Source organism: Puma concolor, chromosome C1, assembly GCF_028749965.1.
Source record: "Puma concolor isolate L17-30 chromosome C1, mPumCon1.1.hap2, whole genome shotgun sequence".
Classification (NCBI taxonomy): domain Eukaryota; kingdom Metazoa; phylum Chordata; class Mammalia; order Carnivora; family Felidae; genus Puma; species Puma concolor.
Window position 1 is genome coordinate 159,509,016 of NC_141674.1, and position 26,895 is coordinate 159,535,910.

The 26,895-nt window shown below is 36.0% G+C and overlaps 1 protein-coding gene across 4 annotated transcripts in view; it reads right to left on the bottom strand.

Annotated features, from left to right (window-relative positions):
• Positions 1 to 3,083: 3,083 nt before the first annotated feature.
• The window catches only part of FASTKD1 (FAST kinase domains 1), a 47,634-nt gene continuing 23,822 nt past the window's right edge, over positions 3,084 to 26,895 (bottom strand). For 2 of the 4 annotated variants that reach the window (XM_086718837.1, XM_086718836.1), the window contains 11 exons: positions 26,178 to 26,234; positions 23,600 to 23,710; positions 22,395 to 22,526; positions 17,455 to 17,941; positions 16,300 to 16,414; positions 14,020 to 14,148; positions 13,100 to 13,231; positions 12,627 to 12,740; positions 5,398 to 5,536; positions 4,635 to 4,749; positions 3,084 to 3,415 (listed from right to left, as the gene is read on the bottom strand). In XM_086718837.1, the coding sequence (XP_086574963.1) occupies positions 3,320 to 3,415; positions 4,635 to 4,749; positions 5,398 to 5,536; positions 12,627 to 12,740; positions 13,100 to 13,231; positions 14,020 to 14,148; positions 16,300 to 16,414; positions 17,455 to 17,941; positions 22,395 to 22,526; positions 23,600 to 23,710; positions 26,178 to 26,234 (1,627 nt within the window). In that variant the 3' untranslated portion in view covers positions 3,084 to 3,319. Of the gene's footprint in view, positions 3,416 to 4,634; positions 4,750 to 5,397; positions 5,537 to 7,350; positions 8,371 to 12,626; positions 12,741 to 13,099; positions 13,232 to 14,019; positions 14,149 to 16,299; positions 16,415 to 17,454; positions 17,942 to 22,394; positions 22,527 to 23,599; positions 23,711 to 26,177; positions 26,577 to 26,895 lie in introns of those variants that run through there. The other 2 variants (XM_086718834.1, XM_086718835.1) reach the window with 2 other exon arrangements.

Below are 26,895 nucleotides of genomic sequence, written 5' to 3' on the forward strand. Positions count from 1 at the left end.
GAAATGAACTGATTCTTTAATTGCTGGGCAGAAGTTGGGGCCAGTGAGGTGTATATTTGTGTATTTGTCGGTTTAAGTTTTATCTATATATTCCATGAAAGAGCTACCTATTTGCAAATTTCTGATAGAAAGGTGACTGGGGTGCCTGGGTAGCTCAGTCAGTTAAGTGTCTAATTCTTGATTTCCACTCAGGTCATGATCTCACAGTTCATGAGATCACGCCTCACATGGGGCTCTGCACTAATAGCACAAAGCCTGCCTGGGATTCTCTCTCTTCTTGGTCCCTGCTCAGGTGCATGTGCATGCTTTCCCTCTCTCAAAAACAAACTTTTAAAAGAAAAAAGAAAAAAAAAAACTGGAAAGATGACTGTATTATTGCGTTTTCTAGGATGTGAAACCCTATACTCAAGCTGTTTGTTGTTAGTATATGCACTAGGCTGGCTCTTCAGTGTGTCCACAGCCATCACATTCAACTGTGCAAGTCACCAAGTAATCGTCGTTTGTGGGTTTCACATGCTTTTGCAGACATGTTCGACTTCTAGCCTCACACGTGTCGCTTTCTGAGAAATCTGACTTGGAACTAATTTGGAGTATTCCATTATTATTTGTCAAGCAATTTCATAAAGAACAGATGAGTGTTCATACAGTTTTATTGTCTCTACCATAAATATGGAAACATATCCAATAAAAATCAGTTTTATTTTGGATCTTTGAAGTAGAATCCTGGCTACTTTTCTGTATTGACAGAAACTATTCTAAACTATCCAGGATTATATAATCAACAAATCCTGAAGGTGGGAAATTCTACAGGTTGTTCAGCAGATAAACTGTTTCGAAGAGAAAGGGATGGTGTGGGATACTTCTAGATTAAGACACATTTAAAAGGTTGTGGGGAGGCAAATTATGGTGTCTAGAGATGCAAACCTGAGTGATAAAACTGTAAGAGGAAGTGCTTACTATAAAAGCAAGACAGGGATGCCTGGGTGGCTCAGTTGGTTAAGCGTCCAGCTCTTGATCTCAGTTTAGGTCTTGATCTCAGGGTTGTGAGTTCAAGCCCCGTGTTGGGGAGAGAGTGCAGACCGACACAGACATGATATTACGTTGTAAAAATAATGCTTTGGGATGATGGAAATGTTCTGGAATTAAATAGTGGTAATGGTTGCACAAACTTGTGAATACTCTAGAAAACCACTGCATTGTATACTTTAAAAGGGTGAATTTTATGGTATATGAATTATATCTCAATGAAAAAAGAATGCTTTAAAAAAAAAAGAATGTTTTGTTTATAACAACTCCAGTTATTTAAATAGAAAGATCATCAAACAAAAATATGTAAGAATATATACATAAATAAAACCATTTGGGTAGGGCAGCCTAGAGGAAGGAGAGCACGAGATGTGGTACACTAGAAGTCACATTACGTGTAACAGTAAGTGAAAGGTACATCAGGGTCATTTAATCAAGATTTCCCTGTATTCAAAGTACACAATAACTAGGTTTTCATTTATATCCAAAGAAAACAACTTATAATCCTCCTCAGTCTAACCTTTTTTTAACATTTTTATTTATTTTTGAAAGAGACAGAGCATGAGTGAGGGAGGGGCAGAGAGAGAGAGAGGGAGACACAGAATCTGAAGCAGGCTCCAGGCTCTGAGCTGTCAGCACAGAGCCCCACATGGGGCTCGAACTCACGAACCGTGAGATCATGACCTGAGCCGAAGTTGGACGCTTAACCAACTGAGCCACCCAGGTGCCCCAGTCTAATCATTTTATTCTTAAAGTGCTTACTTTTTTTTTTTTTTTTTTTTTTGCTTACTGTTATGTATTGCATTTCACACCATGCAAAGTAATAATATTTTAAACAAGTGCTTCAACTAAACCTAAATCAAATATCAACACACCAAAATCCAGGCAGGACACGTTTGGTTTTGCTTTTTTTTTTGCTTTTTTTTTTTTTTTGTTTATTTTTGGGAGAAAGAGCAAGCGGGTTGAGGAGGGGCAGAGAGAGAAGGGCACAGGATCCAGAGCAGGCCCTGCGCTTACAGGAGAGAACCCAATATGGGGCTCAAACCCATGAACCACAAGACCATGACCTGATCGGAAGCTGAACGCTCAACCGACTGAGCCACCAGGTGCCCCAGGACACATGTTTTATAGCTATGACTCAAGGCATTCTGGCTACCAACTTATTTTGGGACAGAATGAATTTAGAAGGTCATGAAGTCAGAAGATAGCAAGCTTCAAATGCTAATTACCTGCACTTACACCAAGTAGCCTGAGGATAGTTACAACATGGCTTTCTGCTGAGCACAAATATACCACACTTGGAAGAAGGGGTAGGGATTACGTCCCATAGTAGGTCCCTAGTTACTATTTTATTAAATAAATGTGTTGTAAGGCAAGAGAAAATCATTATTCCCCCAGCATGTATACGATCAGACCAGGTCAAGTTTGGTCCACTTTCTGGGGTGCCCGGGTGGCTCAGTCGGTTGAGTGTCTGACTTCGGCTCAGGTCATGATCTCGTGGTTTGTGAGTTAGAGCCCCACATCAGGCCCTCTGCTGTCCACACAGAGCCCGCTCCAGATCATCTGTCCCACACCCCCTCTCTCTCTGCTCCTTCCCCACTTGCACTCTCTCTCAAAAACAAACATTTGAAAAAAAAAAAAAAAAAGATTGGTCACTTTCCCCCTCAGCTACCACTCCATTTCTTTACTTCCATTTATTTATTAAAAAAAAAAAAAATCCTGTCTCCTCCTGCTTTCTATTAAACCAGTCAGGCTTTCACACCTAGCACTTCACCAAAACTACTCTTTTCAAGGTTACCAATGATTTTCATGTTGCTAAATTCAACAGTCATTTCCCAGTCCTCATTCTACCTGACGGCAGCATCTGATACAACTGCTCACCTCTCCCTCCTTGAAATGCTTTCTCTACTTGGCTTCTAGGAAGTGTTAGTACCTATGACTTTACCTCCTACCTCGCTGGCCACCTGTGGCAGATACACAATATGCACTGCTGTATTCCCAGCACCTAAAACAGTTACTGACACTTAGTAGGCCCTCAAAGAATGAACTGTAAACGATTCAAGTTTCTTCAAAGCTACAAGTCTTTTATATTAAGAATTTTATACAATTTCCCAACCAGATAGTAGAGAAAGATTAAGTATTGGAGAAAATAAAATGTCTGTTTAATAGGTATTCAATTGACCTTGAAATCAGTCAATTCTGTACTATCATTTTTCAGTTGAGTCAGGCCCCTTAATTAAAATAAGTTCAAATGTGACACACCAGCATCATGAATTTTAATTTAAAACTGCAGTCATGATTTGCCTTCGCCAAATATACATTCTCTCAGGTAGTCCATCCGAGCTTCCTCTGTTGACAGTGCCATAGAGTTCCATTCAAAATGAGGGATCTGTAAAATACGCAACGTAGTTTGAATTTAAAGTTTTAAAGCAACAACAAAAAGCATCAGAGAAGACTTGTAAGCACTACTAAGCCAAACTGTAGGAGCCTATTAAATTAGCTCACATAAGCATAAACCATTTTCAGAAGCCAGGTGGGTCCTTCTCCCAGATAAAGCCCAGATACCTCCTGCCTCACGGCTACTTTCACCTTCCTGTTCCTACAATACCAACAGTGGACATTTTTTCCTGTGTACCTTTCCTACATACACACACTAGCCTTTTTCTCTTGTATCTCTACCCATCTCCACAGTGCCTCTCTCTCTTGTAAGATAAATAAATATAAAAACCAACAGATCTTCTACAGATAATAAAATAAATGATTTTTATTTCCTATTCAAAAAAACATGGAGAATGTCTGTTTTGGAGATATTTTAATATAACTGTTTTTTTAATATTAAAAAAAGGTAATTCTAGAACTGTCACATTAAAAGGGAACACATACTGGATGGACCTAGAAAGTATAATGCTAAGTTAAATAAGTCAGACAGAGAAAGACAAATACCATTATGACTTCATTCATGTGTGATTAAGAAACAAAACAAATGAACAAAGAAAAAAAGAAACCAAAAAACCAGACTCTTTTTTTTTTTTTTTTGCGAGAGAGAGAGAGAGGTAGAGAGAGTGAGCACATGCGTGTGCATGCATGCAAGGGAGGGAGGGGCAGAGGGAGAGAGAAAATCTCTGCTGACAGCTCAGAGCCCAACACAGGGCTTTGTCTCACGACCATAAGATCATGACCTGAGCCAAATTAAGAGTCCGACGCTTAACTAATTGAGCCACCCAAGAGTCCCAAACACCAGATTCTTAAATACAGAGAACAAACAGGTAACCACCTGTCAGAGAGGAGATGGGTGGAGGGGAAGGGTGAAATAGATAAAGGGGATTAAGAGGTACAAACTTCTACTTGCAAAATAAATAAATTATGGAGATGAAAAGTAGAGCATAGGGAATTTAGTCTGGAAGACTGCAAAATGTTTGAGAACAGATGATCACTACACTTAATTATGGTGAGCACTGAGTAATGTATAGAATTGTTGAATCATGTTGTATACCTGAAATGAATATAAAAATGTATGTTAATTATACTCCAATTTTTAAAAAAAGAAAACACATGTACATCTAGTTTTCTGAGTTCTTTAGGGGCAGAATTACATCAGTATTTCATACCTGAATTACACGATACCCCAAAATTTCCAAATGTCGTTTTTTCATAGCAGATTTCCCCTTTAAGTGAGGGATGTTTCTACAAAAAGCTCTTGAATCCAAAAATTCCAAAGCAATCCTACACAAGATTAAAAATATATATATTTACTTCTGAAATCAAAATGAAAAACTAAGTAATTATAAGCGTTTCAGGAACAAAGTTACATCTTCATAAATTAACAAAAACCAAATGAATATATGAGTATGCTAAGTTATTATTCTACTTAAATTGGTAACTAGGGACAAATAAGGCTACTCATTAGAACTTACACCATATTATAGTAAAAATTTCCACGCTTTCTCATTTGTTTCCTTGTCCAACATATATTTATTATGCAACTACCATATGGAAGGCACTGTGAGGGACACAAACATAAAGAGATACAGCTTATAGTCTAACAAAACATGTGATACATATTAAGTAACTGTAATGCAGTGTAGGAAGTGGCTAAGTGCTATGAGATAAGTAGAGATGTATGGGAGCTCCAAAGAAGATACTATTTACTTCCACTGAGGACAATCAGAGGGTTAGCACTTTAGTTAGATTGCTAAACTTTGGACAGCAAAGGACAGACAGTAAGTCAGAAGACACATGAAAAGAAAAGACACAGGAAAAGATGATATGAGCAGCAGATACTCCTACAATTAATCCTTGTTAACAGAGTTCATTAAGTTATGCCAAATTTAACGTTTAATTAACAAAATCTGAAACTAAGAAATAAGATACCTTTCAGCTCCTGGTGGCAGTGTTGATCCAGTTATTTGGGTATTTGATTCCCAGTGCATTTTTGGTAGTTTTCCCAAAGTTATATTATTGCTTCCATATGGAAGAGGTTTTTTTCTTTTATCCAAGATACACTCAAAATCTAAGGAAGTACAGGAATCAACAGTATGAATTAAGTAAATTCCTACAGGTATAGGTTTAAAGACATATTTTATTTACTTAAAAAAATTTTTAACATTTATTTTTGAGAGAGAGACAGAGAGTGAGAAAGAGAGGGGGAGGGAGAGAGAGAGAGAGAGAGAGCGCGAGTGTGAGTGAGGAAAGGGCAGAGAGAGGGAGACAGAGGATCCGAAGCAGGCTCCGCTCTGTGAGTGCAGAGCCTGATGCAGGGCTCAAACTCACAAACTGTAAGATCGTGACCTGAGACAAAATCAAGAGTTGGCCACCTAAACGACTGAGCCACTCAGGCGCCCTAAAGATATATTTTAAACATGTATATACATATATAGAGACATACATGTCTATAGACACAAAGAATGATGTACCTCCCTAATTACCCAACTTGTTTTATAAGATCTGGTCCAATGGCACCTGTCTTTGAAAATCAATCAATAAAAATCAACCAACAAGTATTACTAAACTAGATTTAGCATGGAGTTATATTTAGCACTGGTACAGGCCAAATCACATTAAGTTTTATTTTAATCCTCTTAAATCTCCTGGTAACATTTGGAGAAAGCTAAACCCACTCATCTGAAGGAAAGGTTCAAACATGTATCCTGTCTTTCCTGCAGGAACTGTACATGAGAGTAACTAAATAGTCGATATGGGTAAGTTCTTTTTAGACAAAATCCAGCTAATGCAGAAGAAATGATACAGAATATCACTACTTTACCACCCCTAACGAATGATGGATTTAGACAATAATTTTAATGGCTAATAAAATCTGTAGGTGAAAAACTGATAGGAGAACTTTCTAATGGATAAGCTGATGAATCTTTAATATAATAAAAATAAGACAACCAGCATAGTGTGTCTTCTGATATGATGCACTAAGAAGTTCATACTACTTATGAAATAGTCTGAGCAAAATAAATAAATGACAGGAATCTAGCCTGAATCTAATCAAGCCCCTAGACCTAAGGACTGGCTTACAGGAAAACAAGGGATGCAGGAGCATGTTGAATGATACAACAGGGTTGCAACTGGAAAAGTCTAGATGGTGAAAAAAATTTTCTTTCAATAAATAAATTGTAAGGGGAAAAGAGAAAAGTAGAACTTAAAAATGTAATGTTTGGATTCCAATTTCAAAAAATAAACAGTAAAATAAAACATACAAAAGACAATTGAGACATTCGAACATTGACAAGCTATGTGATATTAAGAAATTATTGGGCGCCTGGATGGCTCAGTTGGTTAAACGTCCAACTTCATTTGGTCATGGTCCAACCTTCGTTTGGACAGGTCATGATCTCACAGTTCCTGAGTTCCAGCCCTGTGATCCGGCTCTCTGCTGTCAGCACAGAGCCCACTTCGGATCCTGTTCTCTCTCTCTGCCCCGCCCAAGCTCTCACGTACGCACTCTGTCAAAAACAAACACATATTTTTTTAAGTTTACTTACTTATGAGAGAGAGAGAGAGAAAGAGAGAGAGAGGAAATGAGCAGAGGACGGGCAGAGAGGGAGAGGGAGAATCCCAGGCAGGCATTTGCTGTCAGCACAGAGTTCGACCTGGGGGGCTTGATCCCAGGAACCACTGAGCCACCCAGGCTCCCCAAAAATAAACATTTAAAAAATTATTATGAATGGCTATAGGGGTGTTCATGATGGTACTGTGGTTATGCATCTTTTTAGATATACATTTTAAGATGGTATGTCTGATTTGCTTGAAAAGGATCAAGTGAATTTTGATAACTGTTGATGCTGGGTGGAGGTTCATCATGCTATTCTATCTTTGTACTTGTTTTGAAATTTTTTTGTAATAAAAACAATGGTAAATATATTTAAACCAAGAAAAACAAAACAGGACCAAAATGAAAAAAGAAACAACAAATGAAAAGGAGGAAAGAGTAGGTTTAGTTATCTGCTTTTTATACATAAGGGAAACTGAGGCACTGAAGCAACTTCAAGCTAAGTATCAAACATGAAATATAGTTCTCTCATTGAGGGAACGAATTCTGGAGCTAGAATGCCTAGGTCAAATACTGGCTCAGCCATTTGCCAACTATATAACCTTGGGCACACAATAATGTCTCTGGGCCTCAATTTCCTAATATATGAAATAGAATAATTTACGTATCTAGTAAGGGCATAATAAAGAAGTTTATTATATATAAAGCATTGAAGACAGCATCTAACACGTAAGAAACAATATGTAGTTATATCAATTGCTATTGCTGTTGTTGTATGAAACTGCAGCATTGTTTGACAGCTGCGTGTACCAACAAAATATCCTCAAAAAAATCTAAGGATTAAATAAACATCACATACTCACTCAATGAAATATGTATGAAGTCACTAAAAATAATATATATCTATGGGCACAGAAAAATATTTACAATATGTAAACATAGCTACAACCACTATATAGAATAAGCCCTTTTTTGTTTTAAACAAGTCAGAAAAACACACAGTAAAAGTAAACAATGATTAAACATGGAAATTCTTCTTTTTTGTTATCTGTACTTTCTGGGTTTTTTAAGTATATATTTTGTAATTTTTTTAAAAATGTGTGTCTTGAGGCTCCATAGCTCAGGGGTTAGAGCACTGGTCTCGTAAAAATGTGTGTCTTTTTTGGGGACGCCGGGGTGGCTCAGTCGGTTGGGCATCCGACTTTAGCTCAGGTCATGATGTCATGGCTGGTGACTTCAAGCCCCGTGCCAAACTCAGTGCTAACAGCTCAGAGCCTGGAGCTTGTTTCGGGTTCTGCTTCTCCTCTCTCTCTGCCTGTCCGCCACTCACACTTTGTCTCTCTCTCCTTCAAAAACAAACAAACATTAAAAAAAATTTTTTAATATGGGTTTTTAAAACCCTAAGCAATGCTTCCAATCCACAGTTATTAATCATACTATTATACTGTCTTAATTATGCCATATCCATATACACAAATATTACCAGTTAAACCTTATTTTAATGATTTATATACATTTTCACATAAAAATAAGCCTCTTGACAGCAGGAAGTACAAACATGAGTTGGAAATACAATGGGATATAGTAATCCTGGTTTCAGTACTAATTACATGTTATGCATGATTTGTAATACATGATTTTTTTTTTACTTTTTTCTTTTCTGTATTTTCCAAATGTTTTACATAGATGTGACTCTAATCAGAAAGAAACATTAACAAAAACAATAAAATGCAGTAACAGGAATGAAGAGCCAGTCACAGTGCCTGTCACAAAGCTGGTGCTCAATAATTTTAAATTATGAGATGGAGTTACCCACCATTTTCACATTCATACTTTAGTGCATTTCCTTCCTTTAGTGCATTATTTTTACAGGAGTATATTTTAAAATATAGAAATATATAATTTTTTAAATGTTTATTTACTTTGAGAGAGAGAGAGGGAGAAAGGGAGTAAAATGGGGTCGGTGGGGAGGGTGCAGAGAGACAGGGAGAGAATCCCAAGTAGGCTCCTGTCAGTGCAGAGCCCGACGCAGGGCTCAATCTCTCAAACCATCAAGAAAAATCAAGAGTTAGATGCTTAACCGACTGAGCCACTCAGGTGCCCCAAAATACACATATATTTTAAACAGTGCAGATTAACAGGAGTATGCAGACACAGTCCCCAATCTGTGAGTTTTCAACTTTACTATGGTACAAAAGTGATAAGCATTCAATAGAAACCATACTTCAGATTTTTAATTTGGATCCTGCGTGGGCTAACATGCACTACAATAATCTCTTTTGATGCTGGGCAGCAATAGTGAGGACTGACAACTGACACAATTAGAACCATTCTGTTTTTCACTTTCAGTACAGTATTCAATAAATTATATGAGATATTCAATACCTTACTGTAAAACAGGCTTTGTGATAGATGTTTTTGCCCAACTGTAGGCTAATGTAAGTGTTCTGAGCACATTTTATGTAAACTAAGCTAAACTGTGATGTTCAGCATGTTACATGTATTAAATGCATTTTTGACTCACAATATTTCCAATGTAAAATGGGTCTCCTGGGATATAACCCCATGGTAAGCCAAGGAAGATCTATGTCAATCTTTTAAAACAACCCTGTCACAGGGTGTAGGTCGTCCCCCAATACCTAATACTTCCATTCATTTTTAATAATAGAATTAGCTGAGTACATAACCCGGAATAAAAACCACATTTTCTTAACTTACACATAGCCAAGTGTGGCCATGGGGTATAATTAAAAGCAGTATGTGCAGAGGCGCCTGGGTGGTTCAGTTGGCTAAGCGTCCAACTCTTGATTTCGGCTCAGGTATGGTCTCACAGTTTGTGGGCTAGAGTCCCGCGTCAGACTCCACATGTTGGCAGTATGAACCTTGCTTGGGATTCTCTCTCTCCCTTTCTCTCTGTCCCTCTCCTGCTCATGCTCTCCCTCTCTCTCTCTCTCTGCACCACCCCCCAAACAGTATATGCAACTTCAAGGAACGGTACTTAAGGGACACCCTTCCCTTTCCTTCCTTCTCCCTTCTGCTCAGATTATAGATGTGTTGGCTAAAGTAGGAGTCATTTTGGACCAAAAAGTGGAAGCTACATGTTGAGGTTATAAATTATAATAAAATAGAAGGATCCTGAACTTTAATGTTCACGGAGCTGGCATCCCAGCCTTGGATGCCAGTTACACATACAGGAGAAGGAAATAACTTTAAGTTCCTATTATTTGTGGATTTTTGTCACTCATAGCCAAATATAATCCTGACTAACATAAAACCAAACAACTGAGAATATGTGTTTTGTAGTACAAGATGAGGGTATTAATGACTATTGGGTTCAGCCTTCGGCTGAATACAAAAATCACACACACACACACACACACACACACACACACCATCTGATCACCCATTTCTGCTCAGGGACTGGAATCTGTGCAGTTCCTGTTCTCTCTAGTTGTAAGACATGATTTCTAGATCCTTTGTTTCCGGCCCTATTTGTCACTCTCACAAAATGTAACACTCAAAAGAAGAATACAATACTAAGATATGTCTGAAGGCCAGAATACAGTGAGACTACCAACTTTCTTGTTATTCTTAATAACATAGTTTAAAACAGTATTTGACTTTTGGTAACCATTTACAGTATTAGTTTATATCAAGCTTTTAACACTTTATAACATCCTGTATGTATGCAGAAGTTTTCTAATCCTAAATTTTATAAAGTTTATGTTAATCCTCTTAAAACCTCATCTTTTCCTTTAAGTCCACATTTGAATTTAGCTATTTTTTAAAGTTTATTTATTTATTTTGAGAGAGAGAGAGAGAGCACACAAGTAGGTGAGGAGCAGAGAGAGAGGAAGAGACAGAATCCCAAGCAGGCTCCATGCCATCAGTGCAGAGCCCAATGTGGGACTCAAATTCATGAACTGAAAGATCATGACCTGAGCCGAGATCAAGAGTCAGACACCTAAACAACTGAGCCACCCGGGTGCCCTGAATTTAGCTATTAAAAAAAAAAAAATCTTATGTTGCCACCCAATTTATCAGCTGGCCAACCAACTTTATGTCATCCATGATGAAATCAGAATGCCTTCTACAACTAGACCACTGAGAAACAAGGTTAACCAGGTTAGAGTTGATCATACGTACCTATGGAAATCTTCATCCAGGTTGATAATCCAACTTAGTTTTTATGATAAGCTTAAAACAATGAAATTGTTTCAGGGTACTTAGTGGAGAGGAAAAGAACTTTTGAAGATCTAAGAATGTTCAGTGAATCTGAACCTGGGATTTACTTAGAATTTTTTAAAAATATTTTTTAATGTTTATTTACTTTGGGGGGGGGGGGGTAGAGAGCATGAGTGGGGGAGGGGCAGAGAGAGGGGAAGACACAGAATCCAAAGCAGGGTCCACACTCTGAGCTGTCAGCACAGAGCCCGATGCGGGGCTCGAACTCACAGAACGTGAGATCATGACCTCAGCCGAAGCCAGACACTTAATGGATTGAGCCACCCAGGAGCCCCTGGGTTTTGCTTACAATTAGTAAAAGATAAGTAAAAAATTTTTTTTGAAAAACAGCAAAATGCTGACGGTTATCAAAGCTGGACCATGAGAACCTGAGAAATCACTGTACTCTTCTATTTCAGTCTGTTTGGAAATTTCCATTTGATGAGACAATTCTACTTTAATTAGTTCAGTCTTCTGGGGCGCCTGGGTGGCTCAGTTGGTTAAGCGTCCAACTCTTGATTTTGGTTTATGATCTCACAGCTTGTGAGTTCGAGCCCCGCGTGGGGCTCTGTGCCTATAGCGTGCAGCCTGCTTGCGATTCTCCCTCTCTCTCTGCCCCTCCCCTGCTCATACTCTGTTTCTCAAAAATAAATAATAAATAAATTTCAAAAAAAAAAAAAACTTTTAAAAATAGATCTACCCTATGACCCAGCAACAGCACTGCTAGGAATTTACTCAAGGGATACAGGAGTGCTGATGCATAGGGGCACTTGTACCCCAATGTTTATAGCAGCACTCTCAACAATAGCCAAATTATGGAAAGAGCCTAAATGTCCATCAGCTGATGAATAGATAAAGAAATTGTGGTTTATATACACAATGGAACACTACTTGACAATGAGAAAGAATGAAATCTGGCCTTTGTAGCAACGTGGATGGAACTGGAGAGTGTTATGCTAAGTGAATTAAGTCATACAGAGAAAGACAGATACCATATGTTTTCACTCTTATGTGGATCCTGAGAAACTTAACAGAAGACCATGGGGGAGGGGAAGGAAAAAAAAAGTTAGAGAGGGAGAGAGCCAAAGCATAAGAGACTCTTAAAAACTGAGAACAAACTGAGGGTTGATGGGGGGTGGGAGGGAGGGGAGGGTGGGTGATGGGCACTGAGGAGGGCACCTGTTGGGATGAGCACTGGGTGTTGTATGGAAACCAATTTTACAATTAATTTCATATTTAAAAAAATAATTATAAAATGAAAAAGTGGTCTTAGAGTGATAAAAATAAATAAATAAGTAAATAAGTAAACAAACAAACTTTTATAAAAAAAAATTAGTTTAGTCTTCTGAAAGTACCTAGTAACCTGCCAAATACTTACCTATTTTATGGTAATAAGGTGTAAGAACCGAGGCTTTTACATAATTGGTTCCTCCTAACACCTCTGCTAACATTTTATTAATCTGCTGTTGTGCTCCATTCATGCTGCCAGTATCTTTATGAAAATAAAAATAATTACTTCACTTAAAATAGGTTAATCCATTTTTTAATAAAAATCATCCCAATTCTGCAAACCAAAAAACAAAGATTAGTATTTTCAACAAGAGCTTCAGTATACCATATGCAATGATATTAAATTCAGAACAATGTAAGTTCTGTATTTTCTACCAAAAGAGGATTAGTGTCCTAAGTATTAAGAAATTCTTATAACACAAATCTCACCTACAGAACGGTTCTACTAAATAGGTCATGGCACTCACAGCAACTCTGGTGTCATGGTTAGGCTTAGCAAGGTACTAACTAAAGTTTACTTTGGAATTAAACTTTGCTGTCTGACCCAAAGAAAACTCAAACCTTTATTATACTGTTGTTGGCAGAAGCGGTCATGAAACCATGGAATCTGATACTCAGGGCACTCCAAGCAGACAGCTCTGTTTAACTCCATAAGACGTAATTGGACCCTCATACTTAAAGATGAACATAAAACTGAAAGCAAAAATAAAATATTAATGGATTTTAACAGGTTTTTCACATTCATTTATTCCCATTATTTGTTAGTACTTTTAGTCTCATATTATAAAATCATCTCATTTGCACACACATGCTTTATATTTTTTAATTATTCAATGGTTTGATTAGGAACAACTCTTATGTCATTTTCACTACTCACAAACATTAGAACTACATTTTTAAAAATACAACCAAAGAATTTTCATTGACCTAATATTTCACATTAGGAACCAATCCTAAAGAAACAAAGATGAGGTCAGTGATTCATATATAACAGTCATTATTTATAATAATGAAGAATTGGAAACAACTTACATGATAACAAATGCTATCACATTCACATCATGGCAGATTATATAGACACTAAAAAAATCATGACATCAAAAAATACTTAATGGCATGCAGAACTGTTCAAAATATAGTTCAATGACCATAGGCAACATACAAAAGTGATATATAAATAATCCAAATTTTGTTTTAAAATACAGATAGATATATAAACACACACATAAGAACAGGAGACAGACAGAAAAAAAAGATACACTCCAAAACATTATTTAAAGTGGTAGTTTCACTTGGCAAAAGATGATGAGTAATATCTTACTTTCGTTTTTATACTTTTCTATGTTTTCCAAATTTTCTACAAGCAGGAAATACTTTTATAAACAGAAAAACATATATTAACATTCGAGTGCTTCAGTAGAGGTAGAGTTGAAACCTGGCTAAAAGCACAAGTAATAATTTGATAAAATATAGGTACATACATTCAAGTTGAGAATCCATTTTGGCTAAGAATTTAATGTTAAAAATAGCCTGCAGCAGATCTTCTGGAAAATATTCAAGTGTGGCCAAAGAGAAACCAAGAAACACTAACATGAGAGGATCCAGTACACCTAAAACAAAATTACCATTAAAAAATTTATAATGTACAACCACTTCACATATACATAAGTACACACTTTATTCAGTTCAAACCAGGTTTTTAAAAAATAATATAAACACAGCCTTTTTTAAATACAAACACAGCCTTGACAAAACTCATCTATACTGTTAATAAGACAGGATAGTGGTGAAGTGCTTACATCTGGGTGGGAATAGAGTAGGAAAGGGGGACAGGAGAGAAGGATACTGAGGTAATACTCTGTTTCTTCACCTGGATCAGATTCCTTGGGTGATTCAATTTGTATAAATTCATACTACATGCTAAGGATATGTAAATGTTCCTGTATTATTATTTCACTTCCATAAAAAGTGTTTCAAATTGCTTTGAAAAGAGAAAGAATTCAAAACAAAAGGTCAATGGTGTATGTAAAAACTGGTCCTAGTCTTTATAAATTGGTAACAATATAATATTGTTCAGAATGTGTTAGGTATCCCAGCGCCTGGGTGGCTGGGTTGGTTGAGCCACTGACTCTAGATAAACGCTCAGGTCATGATCTTGCAGTCATAAGATCAAGCCTCACATTAGGCTCCTCCCTTTTTCTCTGCCCTGCTCTCTGCCTCTCCTCTGCTCGTGTGTGCACTCTCTCTCTCTCTCTCTCTCTCAAAATACATAAATAAACTTAAAAAAAAGAGAATGTGTTAGGCGTCATTCCAACTTTACATATATATTAACTCACTGAAATCTCACTTCAGTATATGGCAGGAACAATTATTATCTCCTCTTTGTAAATAAGTATACAGAGGCACAGAGAAGTTAAATGACTTGCCTAAAGTCACACAGTTAGCAGCAAGTGGAGGCTAGACTACTATTCTGTGCTGCTGTGTAGGGATTTCAAATATCCAGGCTGAGTATAGACACATGTGAAGCTCAGATTTCATATAGCAGTTCCTCACTTTCCTGTCCCCCAACAGCATGACACATGTCCCAGAGTACAAGACTAAGGTTATTTAGCTGATTTGCCTTATCCAAGAGACATTTCTGATGAGAAGGAAGGGGTCCCTATTGACAGCAATATTCTTAGAAAGGACAACAAAGATGTTAAATCTTTTCTTCTGGATTTTTTTGCTGAGTCTATTTAATAAATCAAAATCAAGTCATAAATGAGGTTAATAGTAACCTGTCAAAATTGTATTTATTCAAAATAAAGAAAATTATCACCATTATTTAAAATTTTACTTATAAAGGCTCCCATGAATTTTCCAAACATTCTCTTAATAAGTCTTAAAAAATCAAAGCTATATTTCTCAACCTTTCTTCTCTTAAACATTTTATTTAAAAAAAAAAAAAGGATATGCTTTCATTTCCTTCTGATGGACACAAGACTGAACAACTGGGAGAGCACACCCTAAGTCTCAGATTCAGGTCTCCTCTTTCTACACATAATTCTGTTACTAAAAAAGGGTGTATATGAATGCCACACGTGCATACGCCCATTCATGACTAAATATATACATATCACAACAGCCCATTTTACTTATCTATTTGCAGACAAAGTAGTATCAGACATAGTTCTCATATCATAGTATCGGTCAATGACAAGAGAAAGGAAAAAAAAACAGAATATCTAGATTATAAGAGACTAAAGAGGTATCATCCTAATGCAATAGGTGGTCCTTGATTAGATCCTGGGTCCAAAATAACCACTCTGAAGAGTATTTGGGGAACCATGGGCTGTGTATCAGACATTAGGGACTACTCATTTTCTTAGATGTGATAACAGTATTATGGTGAAGAGGTCATTATTCTTAGGAGGTACATGCTGAAGCAATTAGGGGTAAAGGGTCACAACACAACTTACTGTGAAATGGCTCTGAAAAAAAGTAAGAGAGCAAGAGAAACAAACAATAAAGCAAATATGATAAAATGTTAACAATTACTAAATCTGCCCATTGAGTATATAGGGGCTCTTTGATTCTTTCCATTTTTTCAAGTTTGACATTTTTTCATAATAAAAATGCTTCAAAAATGGGTACAAACTTTTTTTTAGGTCTAGAACTCATGGCTGTTATGGTTACCCCTTAAATGAAGGATATCTCTTACCACAATGGCAATGGTATCCTCCAACCTACTTACTCAATGTACTGCCAAACAATATACCTACTTAAGTAAGAATTAAGGTGTTGAACGCAAATTCCAAAAAATTCATCACTTTGAGGTGGATCATAGTTCAAGACGCTAAATGGAAGAATAATAGGAAGGATCGCAAAAGGGTGGATCTGTATAAACACAACAAAATGTTACAGTTTAAACTTCAGTAAAACAAAACAAAATTTTAACCTAATTATTATTTTGGGTAGAAATCTTTTTCTAACGTGCTGAGAGTTAAATGAACATGCCTACAGTAAAACGATAAATGCGGCACTACTTATTAATTTTTCCACCCTGCTATAATCTACTTAATCCTACCACTAGTTTCTAGTAACTCTAGTATCAACGCAGAAAAAATTAATCAGATAAAATACAAATTAATTTTGTTAGGTGTAAAACCTATTCCAGGATTCATTAGTCATTAAAATGAATAGGAAATAGTATCACTAATTTCCATCCTATCAGCGCATTATAGAGACCCATCATATAATGTAACTAAGGAAGCTAATTAGTTTATAATCATTAGCATTTATTTTTCTTTCATTGATTCATTTTTTAATTTCATTATTCACTCATTCATCCAAAACTTAATGATTGTCAGGTACAACAGATTTTTATTTTAATTTGGGAGAAATATTGTCTCATAAGTAAAAGCCTTATCTGATATATACAAGAAATTTTAATAAGTGAGCTTCTTCTCACATAATCCAAAAAGCAACATTTTACAAGTTCCAGAAACAAATCTGTAAGAAAACACACTGACAATTTAAGAATACACAAGTCAGTGTACAGCTTATATTTTTCTCATTTTTCACATTTGGGCTTTTGATGGAGTCGTTCTTAGTAAAAGTAATATTACAGGATTATAGAAAATAAAAAGAAAATAAAAATCATTCATACTCCATTTCCTAATACAACTACTATTAAGTATTTCCTTCTAGACAATGAAAGTTGACTACAGATCCTAAAAACATTGTAGTGAACCAAAAGATGACTGCTAATCTCCCCAAATCTATACTGCGGGAGGAAGAAACTTTAGAGGAAGAACAAACTGTGGCACCAGACACTAGGATTTAATTTTTAAACTCAAATTCCAATTAAGTTCTCAAAGTACTTATGAGGAACTTATTCTTTTAGAAACTGACAACTACATAAAACTCAATTTCACCTTTTCAGTCTGCTGAAGGACCACCGAAGCTATCCTATCAAGTAGCAAAGTACTGAGGTAGTTAGTTCTAGAAAGAAAAGATGCAATCTCAGCCACATTTTTGTAATTAATTTCATCCATCAAACGGTGTAAAGTAGCAACTGTTTCTTCAAGAAGTGACTCAGCAAACCAGTCTCCTTTTAAAGATTTAAGTTCTTCCCATAACAGATTCAAATTGGTGCACTTCTGTAGTCTCTGAAGACCATAGTGATCTAGTTTTTGAAGTAGTTTCAGCTGTTTCCCAGTAGTATTATCCAGATATGTGCGATCATAATGAATCCATCTTAAAACAGATGTGGCGAAACTATTCAGGTCAGTTAGGTCACATTGTGGTAAAACTGCTTCAATTCGAGATATCTCCACTTCATCTAGGTAAGGAGATGGAAGAATGGAAAGGGCATAGACCAGGATGGAAATCTCACTAGGTATAACACTAATTTTCAAATAACTATAAAGGAAGGGGGAGAAAATGAAAAGAACAAAATTAATAAATCAGCAACAATAATGAAATATATTTAAAGTCTGAATATATAATTATTATTATAATTAATAGATGTGGTAGGCTTAAAATACAAGTTAGTTTAAGAAGGGTTAGATAAATTCAAAGATGACAGGTCCACAAAGGATTACTAAGAGAAGTCCTAAGATTTTCTAAGGCACATCCCAAATATTTTACGCAAAAATGAAACCATAGTCCCTAGCAAACCAAAGATCAGTGTCAGAACAATGTTTCCAGTGCTGTGGCTTGTGACAGATTTTGGGCTCAAAGTTTGGTCTGACCTGTCAGGAGCTGGTATGACCTAGCACAGGCCCTGCCATACTGTGATCACTCAGTAACACTAGTTCCCTTCCCACTTCTGCTATATAGGAAGTCCAACCTTAAAAGAAACAGAAAACACAGAACATACAAGTGACCCCATTTTCTACTCCTTTTTCCCCAAATTCACATGATAACAGTCTCACCCCCAAAGTAAGAGTCTTGCCACCAGGACAGCAGTTGTTAAATTGCAAATAAAAAACTGAGAACTTTTAAAGACTCTTTTGGCTTAGACGTACTAGAAGAAAAAATCAAACCTAAATTAAAACAAAGTTGTTGAGCTACTTTTTAAAATATTAAATTAGCATATTAAAATAATCATAATAGTCAGTGCTAGAAAGGGTGCATCAACACAGGCATTTTAAACCTAAAAAGCAACAATATCATTTGACATGGTCAATTCCTGTCTAGGAAACTAGACTAAGAAAATAAACTAAAATGTGGGCAAATGTGAACCTATTTTGGGGCTCCTGGGTGGCTCAGTTGGTTAAGCATCCAACTTCGGCTTGAGTCATGATCTCACAGTTCATGGGTTCGAGCCCTGCATTGGGCTCTGGGCTGACAGCTCAGAGCCTGAAGCCTGCTTTGGATTATGTGTCTCCCTCTCTCTCTGCCCCTCCCCTATTCATTCTCTGTCTCTCTCACTCTCTCTCTCAATAATAAATAAACATTAAAAAATTTTTTAATTTTTTAAATATATAGGATTATGAAAGAAAAATAAATAAGATGCTAGCAAAGATTTGTGTTATGTTAATTCATCATATTTTTACATGGCTAAAATTTAAAAACTAAATATTCAATGAGGGAACACTTAAGTGAATTATGATACAGTCATATGATAGGTAATATCCAGTCATTAAAAAGATTTACAAATAGTTCTAAATGATGTGAGAAAATGCCAAGTGGGTAAGGTTAAGGGGGGGGGGGGGAATACAAAACTAATCTCAACTAGGAGGGACAAAAAAATTTTTTTTCAATATATGAAATTTATTGTCAAATTGGTTTCCATACAACACCCAGTGCTCATCCCAAAAGGTGCCCTCCTCAATACCCATCACCCACCTTCCCCTCCCTCCCACCCCCCATCAACTCTCAGTTTGTTCTCAGTTTTTAAGAGTCTCTTATGCTTTGGCTCTCTCCCTCTCGAACCTCTTTTTTTTTTTTTTCCTTCCCCTCCCCCATGGGTTTCTGTTAAGTTTCTCAGGATCCACATAAGAGTGAAAACATATGGTATCTGTCTTTCTCTGTATGGCTTATTTCACTTAGCATCACACTCTCCAGTTCCATCCATGTTGCTACAAAGGGCCATATTTCATTCTTTCTCATTGCCATGTAGTACCCCATTGTGTATATAAACCACAATTTCTTTATCCATTCATCAGTTGATGGACATTTAGGCTCTTTCCATAACTTGGCTATTGTTGAGAGTGCTGCTATAAACATTGGGGTACAAGTGCCCCTATGCATGAGTACTCCTGTATCCCTTGGGTAAATTCCTAGCAGTGCTATTGCTGGGTCATAGGGTAGTTGTATTTTTAATTTTCTGAGGAACCTCCACACTGTTTTCCAGAGTGGCTGCACCAATTTGCCTTCCCACCAACAGTGCAAGAGGGTTCCCGTTCCTCCACATCCTCTCCAGCATCTATAGTGGAGGGAAAAAATTTTATACACACATGTGTAAGTATTATCACAAATGTATATATATCACAAACTGTTGTCAGTGGATGAATGAGTTTAGGAATGATTTGTATTTTCTTCTTTATACTTTTTTCTATTTTCCAAAATTTCCAAAATAATTGTTATACAATGTTTGGCCCAGTGCCTGACACAAAGTAGGTACTCAATTAGTACTAAATGAATATTTTATTCTTAGAGCCACAAAAAATAAATACACCCTTTTATGTAAAGGGAAAAACTTTATCTGTCTCCAGAATTGACCTAGGAGATAGAACTCTCAATATTTGCCAACCTTGTGATACTTGTCTAAAAGTAAACTCCCAACAGATACAATCTCTTCAACCTCCACTTGATGTTTTTCCTGGAAATAGTTCCTCAAATTCCAAAACTTACATGTGCATGTGTGTTCACTTACAATATCACCACATACCCACCAGTATGGCTAAAATTAGAAAATAAAAATATACAAGTGTTGGCAGGGACGTGGAATAGGAATGTTCACATTCTGCTGGTGGGAATATAAACTGGTACAGATACTCTTAGAAAACCATTTACCAGGATCTACTGAGGATGAACACATATTTAATCTATGAACCAACAATTACAATCCTTGGTAAATATCTACAGAAGTGCATACATATATCTACTAAAAGATATGTATGAGAATATTCATAACAGCACTATTCATAATAGCCAAAAACTGGAAACAAAATATCCACCGCCTATAGAATGAATAAAAATATTTTTGTTATATTCTTACAAAGAGAATACCATACAACAAAAACATGGGTAAATCTCATAAACATAATATTGAGCCAAAAGAAGCCAGACACAAAATAGGCAAAACTAATCCATGCAGTTAGAACTAAGTGTAGCAGTTAATCTGGGAGACAGGGGAAGCAGAGTAATGAGGAGAAATGTACATTACATTTCAATATAGTAAAAAAAAAAAAAAAAAAAAGCCACCAAAAACCAACATTATTCTAGTAAATCAATTCCCTGTGTTCTCTGAATGGTTTCAGGAGCTATTTATATAAACATCTATGTGAATAGTTCAATTAAATTGTGTTCCTTCTAACATCTACTTAATATTGCTTGCACTGAAATAGGGGAAAGTGAGCACCAATGATTTTCATACAACATCTCCCAATTAGGGTTTGGATAAAATTTTAAATTACAGAGACATATAAGGGCCATCCCTACTCGGAGTTACTAAATTTTAACATTGTCATATTTGCTTCAAGTCATTCTATAAAGGAAATAAAACATCACAGGTAAAGTGGAATCCCCTTGTATGATCCCACTTCTGCTCTTATTTTTCTGTTAACATACCTAGAGGCAAACGGTATTCTATAATTTAACTTTTTAAAAAACATTGTGCAGACCAAATAAACCATGCCCCTGGGTCAGTTTATGGTAATTTAGAACATAAAATTCTTCATTCAGAGGCTAATAAAAGTCCATGCTATATGTGAAAAGGGTGAGGAAACAATAATCCTGCATATTAATACCTTGATAAGAAGGAAGTTATTTCTTCAAGAAAAGAGTGAACTTTCTACTAACATACCTATTAAGCTAAATTTTCACCTGATAAAGTGCCACCTCTTATTCTTCAGTTTAAATCCTTCTTAACCTTAACAGCATATACCTTTATTATAATAAAAATCATTTTGAACTACGTGCCAGTCTTTTGATTAATCGCATAGAATCCCATGTCTGGTCTTCCAGGAATCAAACTAAATCAAACTAAATCAAACTAGTATAGAAAAATGGAGTAGAAAAAGATTAATCTAGCTTTAGTTTCACTCAAGACATTATTCTGATCATTAAAATAAAAAAAATTTTAATGGAAAACTCCATTTTGGCTCCATTTCCATAAACATCAATGGAAAACTAACTTCCTAGTTGAAATACAAATGTTATATCCATAGAAAAGCAGAAAATGTTAAATTATATACAAAAATGCTTTTGTAAGTAATATTATTCTTAATATCTTATTTTAAAAAGTAGAAATTAAAAAAATTTAATATGTCATAAGACAATCTAACATGCCTTAAAATAGGCAAGTAAGCAGACTGAAGTCCCCTAAATACGAATGCTCCCAAATGGAGTTTTGCCTTGTTGGGCAGCTCCAATTTTTCGTAGTTATTCTATTCCTGCATGAAAGGAAAATGCCTTGGCTTTTGCCGTTATTCATGCCCTAGGGAACTCCTTGCCCTACTGGCTTCATTTCAAAATATACCAAGCATGAGCACTTGCAAAATGGGTATTGGAGGAGACAAGTGTGTTAACATTTTAAATAATGAGCCACTTAATTCTGCCTCCAAAAGTTCCAACTCTCTACATAATCAAGCAAAACAGATGTTGAGTCTAGATTATAAAATAAACACTTTGATTTTAACCTTACCTATGCAGTAATTCTCTGAGTTTCACAAAAAGCTCTTTATTTTGAAAATGGAGAAAAATCAGTGCTCGAGTTATCTTCAATAACTCTATCGGTTTATAGTTATCCAAATGTTTATGCAGAATTGAAGCAATTCTAAAAAGAATGATAAAATATATTAAAAATTCATTCACTTATTTATTAAACATTTACTGAGGAGCTCTTTCATGCCAGACATACACTGCTTTAGAGGAATGAATAAAATAAGGTTTTCTGTTCTTGAACAGCTGTCTCAAGGTGACAGAAATGTAAACAACAAAATAGAATGATATAAGAGCTATCAATGAAGTGTGAATGAAATAATATTTAATTATTAATAGTAAGAGGAGGAGGGCGCCTTGATTGCTCAGTTAAGCATCTGACTCGATTTCGGCTCTAGTCATGATGTCGTGGTTCATGAGTTTGAGCCCCACGCCGGCTCTACACTGACTCCCTCTCTCTCTGCCCTTTCCCTACTTGTGTGAGAATTCTCTCTCTCTCTCTCTCTCTCTCTCTCACTCTCTCTCAAAATAAATAAATAAATATTTAAAAAATAATAATAGCAGGGAAAAGCATAAGGTTTCACTTTCTAAATTAAAAAGAACTCAGAAAACAGCCATCAAATTCCACATCTTCCCCCAAAAGAAATCTTTATCAGGATTTACTAACAATTAGCAAAACTGATTTAATTCTCTTCCTTAAATCCACTGGCCCTCTAATGGAACTGATTAAAAACAATGAGAAATGCGCCAAGAAATGGGGCATAAGGAATACTTTAAAAAGGAACATATAATTGATAATAAAACATTAAGTATATATCTGAACTATGTATTTTTTTTCTTCTTAAATTTCAAGTAAAAGAAAGACAATATATGGAGGTATGATTTCAAGGTAACAACTGTGCTATGAAACAAATCAAGTTCACATAGATGCCCTCCACTTTCCAAGACTAAAATGTTCTGGCTTGAGAATAACAATAGCAGCAAATGAAGTGAAAAATACTATAGACAATTTAAAAATCTCTACCTTAAAAAACAAGCTATTTAATAAACAATGCCTTAAGTGTTAATTCCTTATTTCTTCAAAACCAACAGCTAAATTATAGAAAAAAAATAAGGCATCCTCAAAAAAAAAATAGTTACTTATGAATGACAACTAAAGATAAGGCCATGAATTTCAGGAAAGACTACTTTTTATTCAGATGTGAATTTCTGCTTTCCATCTCTTCCATTGCTCCCATCACTGCCAAGGCTTGCTGGCTGGTTAGCTCCTCTGACATTAATAATATAGTTGATTTAAGTCTAGAAGAAAAGAAAAATATTTTTATGTTGAATAACTGATGAAGCCTATGAAAGTTTTTTTTTTTTTAAATAACAGTTCTGAGGTAACAAAAAAATATAAACAAAAACTGAATTCTATATATAATTCCAATTTTCTCCCCACCTAATAGGGGATAATATAAATATAATTGAATAAAGAAAAATGGGGCGCCTGGGTGGCGCAGTCGGTTAAGCGTCCAACTTCAGCCAGGTCACAATCTCGCGGTCCGTGAGTTCGAGCCCCGCGTCAGGCTCTGGGCTGATGGCTCAGAGCCTGGAGCCTGTTTCCGATTCTGTGTCTCCCTCTCTCTCTGCCCCTCCCCCGTTCATGCTCTGTCTCTCTCTGTCCCCAAAAAAATAAATAAACGTTGAAAAAAAATAATTGTTTAAAAAAGAAAAATATACTGTTTTCATCAAAGGAATTAGGCTTCAGTACAATCTAATCTTAAACTGTCTCTTAAAAAATAAAGACAAAAGGTTTTTAAACTGATTTTCAAATAAGATAAAGTTATAATGATTATAAAATACAATAATCCAGTGAAATTCAGGACTATAGAGCTAAAGAACTAAAAATTGGCATTCTAACAATATCCCAATTATTCTAAATTGAGTAAGATCTGATCAGGAAGTCAATATACCTGCATATTAACAGAAATCTTACCTACTAAATACTTGCTGTGACACTATAAACTGAAAATTTACAAAGATGATCCATTTTGAAACCATCCAAAATTGCACACTAATACAACTATCTATATATAACTGTATCTTTTAGAATAATTTAGAATTATTCATATTGGATAGCTCTATACCATCCTTTTCATCAACCTTATCAAACATTTTCAAATCCAGCTTCTCCTCAAAGCTTTGCCCAGTCATCTATTGTCTCTATATTTTTCTTTCATTTTCCTGTCTACTATCTATAATCACTAATTTGAGTACTTATTCATAATTATATTGCAGTATCGTGGTATTTATGCAATTCAATTATATATACATTTCTATCCTTCCAATTGGAATATAAACTGCTTGAAGGCAGGGGCCCAGTTAAATTCAACTTCTGTACTGCTTTAGAATATGAGATTCCAGGGGCGCCTGGGTGGTGCAGTCGGTTAAGCGTCCGACTTCAGCCAGGTCATGATCTCATGGTCCGTGAGTTCGAGCCCCGCGTCAGGCTCTGGGCTGATGGCTCGGAGCCTGGAGCCTGTTTCCGATTCTGTGTCTCCCTCTCTCTCTGCCCCTCCCCCGTTCATGCTCTGTCTCAGTCTGTCCCATAAATAAATAAAACGTTGAAAAAAAAAATTTTAGAATATGAGATTCCAACAGTACTTAGTGACCAAAAATAAATAATTAAAAAATAAAATTCCAGGGGCGCCTGGGTGGCGCAGTCGGTTGAGCGTCCGACTTCAGCCAGGTCACGATCTCGCGGTCCGTGAGTTCGAGCCCCGCGTCGGGCTCTGGGCTGATGGCTCAGAGCCTGGAGCCTGTTTCCGATTCTGTGTCTCCCTCTCTCTCTGCCCCTCCCCCGTTCGTGCTCTGTCTCTCTCTGTCCCAAAAATAAATAAAAACGTTGAAAAAAAAATTAAAAAAAAAAAAAAATTTTAAAAAATAAAATTCCAATAAAAGCTTTTTAAGTAGCCATCTTGTTCCCATCTTCATACAGTTTCTTAAAATGTCTTAAATGTCTTCATATAATTCACAGGACTCTTAAAATTAAAACTCTCCCTGTGTGTCCTTTGCTAACAGAGTAATAATGATGCAGATACCTCTATTATGCAACTCCTGGAACCCCTGCTTAACTGAACCTACTAATCATACATATCTCTTGGCTCATACCTAGTAATCATTCATTAACTTAATGTTTGCTCATCTTTATATCTGAAATAGTCCTATCTACATCAGTGTCAGGCAAAACTGGAAATTTTTTAAAGATAGGAGATAGATAAAATTCACTCCAACCTAGCAAGGGAACGCTTACCAAGGTGCTTAAGAAATGCCTTTGATGACAAATGTGAGGATCACAAAGCACAGAATGGTCCATTGTTAGCACTAATATAATTCTGAATATTCCACACCCTATACTGGGGGTGGGAGAGTCTTATACCTGTGTGTAAAGCCTATCAAATGGCCCAGGAAGGGAGAATAAAAGCACTTAAGCAGCATTCTCCATAGAGAATATCCATCTCCCTCATCCTTTGGGTTCGCCACCACCAGGAAGTCATTGGCCCTTTCTCAGAATTTAGCAGTAGACTAGCAGTAGAATTTAGCAGTAGAGATGTAAATTAGAACATTCAGAGAAAGCATCAAGGAGCAGACATAAGAGATCATTCTCCCTTCCAGGACTGCATGGGGGTGACATCTGTGCCTTCTAGAACTGCAAGGAGGTCTAAGCTTGCAAGGCCCCATAGAGTCTCAACAAGAAAAACAAAGCATTTTTAGCCAAACTTACTGTTCCTTTTCTTCAGGTCCTGCCATGGGTCCCAATGCTACAAACAGTTTTACAAAGCTATGAGGGTGATTGAACAGAGAAATCATTTCAGTTAGCCTCTTTTTAGCCATTTTAACAAATTCAAAACTATGAAACTGTAGAGAGTGGTATAGATTAAGTATTTTACTGATGGAGTCCAAATCAAGGTGGTTCATATTGCTTAAAAATACCGTATTACACCTTTCTAATAGTGGGTAATAACTATATTTAATATTTCGAAGAAATTTTACTATTCTTCTTGCAACGTTGACCTGGGAAGAATCTATGGTATCAAAAAGATGTTCTGTTTTGTTCACTAATTGGTCTTGAAAATGTTGTGATATTAAAGAAGATATGTTGACCATCAATATAGACAAGGACCTAAAAAGGAAACAAATGCAAAGATTTTTACATTATTTAAGAATAAAAAACAATTCTAAGACTAAATGATTAGATATGGAAGAGAACTAGTTAAAATATTACAGATTTTATACCACAAAATTTTTCCTTTACTTATGGGACTTGAACACACATCTAGTAATTAAATGCCTTTAGATTTAAAACAAAACAAACAAAAAAAACATTAAAATAATATCTTTTGTTAGGTGTGTATAATATCTCATTCTATAGATAACTGCCTTGAAGGAAAATATTTCAGTGAAATTCATTCAGAAATCACTTTGGACCAATTGCCTATGAA